The 3993-nt window shown below is 36.4% G+C and overlaps 1 protein-coding gene across 1 annotated transcript; it reads right to left on the reverse strand.

The window, feature by feature from the left end:
* Window positions 1–1519: 1519 nt before the first annotated feature.
* Window positions 1520–3406, reverse strand: LOC107952907 (AT-hook motif nuclear-localized protein 22). The gene is made up of 2 exons (XM_016888113.2): window positions 2935–3406; window positions 1520–2775 (listed from the first exon to the last, which is right to left on the reverse strand). The coding sequence occupies exon 2, from the start codon at window positions 2746–2748 to the stop codon at window positions 1879–1881; it is 870 nt and encodes a 289-aa protein (XP_016743602.1). The 5' UTR covers window positions 2749–2775; window positions 2935–3406; the 3' UTR covers window positions 1520–1878.
* Window positions 3407–3993: the final 587 nt, after the last annotated feature.

Consider the following 3993-nt stretch of genomic DNA (forward strand, 5'->3'; position numbering starts at 1 on the left):
CACTACATATGATTTGCACTTTTAGTTTCATCAAAAATGTGCAAACATGGGAAAGGAAAGGGGAAAAAATCTTAATATTATATATAGTTGGTAATATCATTGAATTAGTGCACTTCAAGAATTAAGAAATCGATTTAATGATAAAAATATTATATTGTAAGTTTAAATTAGATTTCATATATTATATCTATCCTCTTCAATTATAAAAAGAAGAAGAAAGAAACCAGTGTTATATTGATCATGAAAACCAGCATGGAATTGTCTCAAGCCACATCACATATATGATTCATACATATATATGGTCCACTCTATTATTACCTCCAACATGTGAAAAAGCCGCAGAGTTTGAAGTGTCATGTGACATTAACTTTACATCAGTAGGTAAAACCTTGTACTGGCAAAATTAGCATAATAATAACAATAATAAATTAATCAACTCCACTGGCCAAAAAAAAAATTAATCAACCCCCAAGTATTCAACTTAGATTGACCCCCAAAAATGCAAAGTTGAAGATAAAAATATTTGAAAATCCAAATCCTGTGAATTGAAAATGTTATGTACTGTTTGTACAACTTAAATTAAGCAATCCCCAAAATGATGGTTTTGTTTTCTATAGAAAAAAAAAATAGATGAATGTTGTAAGAAGGATACAAAAGTGAGCTTTTCCTTCTCATAATCAGAAATAGTATGGCAATAAATTGGGAAAGATGAAAGAAATTTAGGTTGTATTGATCATAATACCAAAAAGAAGAGCTGCCAACAAACTTGCACATGCATGGTCTGTCAAGGAAGAGGAAGGGAATTATATTTTGGGATGATACTAATTGTACATATAAAGTACATGGCTACATACAATGAGATATTAGCTAGTATCAGCTTGCAAAGATTAAGCTAGCTAGGGTTTAAAAGTTTGTAGTAATTTGCAGCAGTACCAATATGTATTTTGAAATATATATTATCTTTTTCAGGAAACAAGAGAAGAGATCAGCTTTAACGCGTGAGAATTGAGATTGTTGGAGCTTTTATGGTGAAGTTTATGGAAAATGGGTTGCCTCGGAAAAGAGTAGTGTTTTTTTTTTTCTCTTTTTTTGTTTATGACAGAGCAGCGCACGTGTAACCCAGTACCCAATGTTCATCTCTGATTCCATAATGAACCCTAGCAAGTCAGAGAAAAACGATCAATACTTTACAATGCAAAAAAGACAGCAAAACTCTAAGCCCATAACCTCCCATCACCTTGCTTTCTTCAAGCCATGATTTGCCTTCTTCTTCCCCGACCACCTCTTTAATCTTCCACTACATTAACTCAACCAGCCTTATATTTTCATATTTTATCCAAATACACTCATATAATTAATGCTATAATAACAATACCAATAATCATAGTCAATATATATATTAACTAGAACTTCACCCCCATAAAACTGATAAAATTTTATAACTAGTGTTTTCTTTAAGCATTTGGATCGTGTAAGAGAATCTGAAACTTGGAAGTACTATGCCAAAGAAAACCTAATAAAAAAAAGTTGTCCTTTTTTTATTTTTATTTATTGTACAAAGAACAATTCTCTGACAAGTTTAAAGGTAATGGAGAGAGAAACTGAGAAACGACTGCCATCTTCTGTTTCGGTGCTTCTTCATCGTTAAGATACTAGAATCAGAAGAACAATTGAGAACGGCTATTCTCATACAAATAAAAAAAACTACTGAAAAGGAAAAACAAGAAACTCCACCAGGAAGAAACCCATGAGATTGTACATCCTTGTTCAAATCAAAGCCCGATGAATATATGATCGAGACTTATAATTAAAACTTGAATATTATCTTATGGAAGAAGATGAATGGAAGGGAAAAGAACCCGAAACTTTGTGCTTATGTTAATAAGGGGGACGACCTGTGCCCCAGTAAGCCTCAGCTGGCAATTGGACTGAATTTAGAAGATTTGGTGGCAATCCTTGAACAAAGGATCCGTTGGGATCCTGCAATAGTTGCTGTTGCTGTTGACCAACCATGCTTCTTGGTGACCCTACGGATCCGCTTTCAGGAGTCAGCTCCACTGGCTGTTCCTCTTCCTCCAAGGGAAGCCTTTCATACGCTGCATTACCGAAAGAAGCCACCATAATAACCACCGGACCTGAAGCAGCAAGTGGACCCACCACGGTTCCTCCGACTACTTGACCTTGAGCGCCGGCTAAATATATTGTCAAACATGATGCGGCCGATGGTGCTGGAGGAGGTAAAAACGACCCAGAAAGTGATAAAATTTCGAATCTTCCATGTAAAGTGACGACGGCACCGGGAGCTCCTGGTTGCCTTAAGGTTACATTTAATACCGTTCCGTTCCCACTCAAAATGCAAACACCTCTTTGTCTTCGCCTAGCAAAAGTCGAAACAGTCTCCATAACATCAGAGCCGTTGGCAATCTCCATAACATGGGATCGGAGGGCATTTGCACTATCACGGGTTATTATGATGGGTGGCTTAGGCTTGTTCTTGGAACCCGCAGGTCTGCCTCGTGGTTTTCTTGTGATTTCACCTTCATTTATGGCTACTTCTTTGCTTTCACTCGTGTCGTTTGTGGTGGTTGCTGCTGCTTCTTGTCGATCTCGTTTCTTGCCACGGTTGGGCTCGTCTTCTGAGTTATATTGTTGGCGGTGATTCAAGAATTGATGGTGCGGATTTAGATGAAGCTCTCTTGTGAGGAAAGGAGGAGGAACAGGGCGGCCATGAGCTGTGACTGGGTCCATTTCTTTTCTTCCCTTCAAAGTTCAAACCTAATCAACAAACAGCAAACATATACAAACAAACCAACTGAGTTTCGATGGACAAAGATAAAAGAAAGATGATAGGAATCCTATTATTCTGGCTTTTTAAAAAATTTTGGTGGATTGAATACGATCTTGCACAGGGAAGGGCTATGAAGCATCTCCCACCAGATTTTCAGCTGAAAATAGCTGAATCAAGCCATCTTTCTTGATTTCTTCAATCGGCAGAGATAGTTTGTTTTTCTTAGGCAGTTTTGGAAGTGATAACCCCTTTGTCGTAAAAAGATAAGTTATCGGTCAAGGGTTTGGGAGGAAATGAGGAAGAGAAGGATGAGGGTGGAATGGTTTTGGGGGGGGGGGAAGAAGTGGTTTATGGGTTTGGGTTTGGGGGATTCTTTTGATTATTGCTTTATTTTTTGGGGGTATAGTGATGTTGGGTTAGGGTTAGGTCTAGGCATCGGATGGATGATGATGATGGCCTTGGGTTTTTAGCTTTGGTAAGACAGCGTGCGCATCGCCATGGGCGGTGTGTGGGGCCTCTCCCACCCACAACGGCAGGGGCCCAATCAAACACCTCTTTTATCTCTCTAAAATGTTCCTTTTATCTTGTGGGAATTAAAAGCCTGCACTATAAAGATCATGATTTACAAGCTCAAAGCCTTTGCTTTTTTATAATCTTCCCGTCTATTGTTTCTTTTCTTAAACTACTGCTACCACCAGACAGTACTAAAAATTATGTCTCCAGCTCTCCAAAAAGTTGCGTACTTTCTGCGTACTTGAAACAAGTCCCATGATAATGACACACACACACACACTAACACTAAGTTAGCCTTTACAGGTAAGCCTCACAAATAGTTATGCCCATTAGTCACATCTGTACCCTCAAATCCAAATTAATTAATCTTCAAACAGTTGTGAATAACTTTAATTATTGTAAGCGGGCATATAAACTTGTGTTACAAAATCATAAATTACATTAGATTATTACATAATCACGATTTGGATGAATATATATTTATATAATAAATTTATAAAATGTTAATATAAAAGTTAATGTGATTTTGGTTGAAACGATAAAATTGAAATGATTGATATTTATTTAGGTTTATATATTATTATTTTTATTTATATGCGCACACATATATATCTATTTAGATTTATCAAATTATAAAAAGACATAAATACCTTTAAAATAATATTTGTTATTTTATAAAATAATGGGGTTTC

This window comes from Gossypium hirsutum, chromosome A07 (genome assembly GCF_007990345.1).
Source record: "Gossypium hirsutum isolate 1008001.06 chromosome A07, Gossypium_hirsutum_v2.1, whole genome shotgun sequence".
In the NCBI taxonomy this organism is placed as follows: Eukaryota; Viridiplantae; Streptophyta; class Magnoliopsida; order Malvales; family Malvaceae; genus Gossypium; species Gossypium hirsutum.

Bases quoted from the DNA above. Each gene is read 5' to 3' on its own strand.
- LOC107952907 (XM_016888113.2), bottom strand. From the start codon at position 2,748: ATGGACCCAGTCACAGCTCATGGCCGCCCTGTTCCTCCTCCTTTCCTC.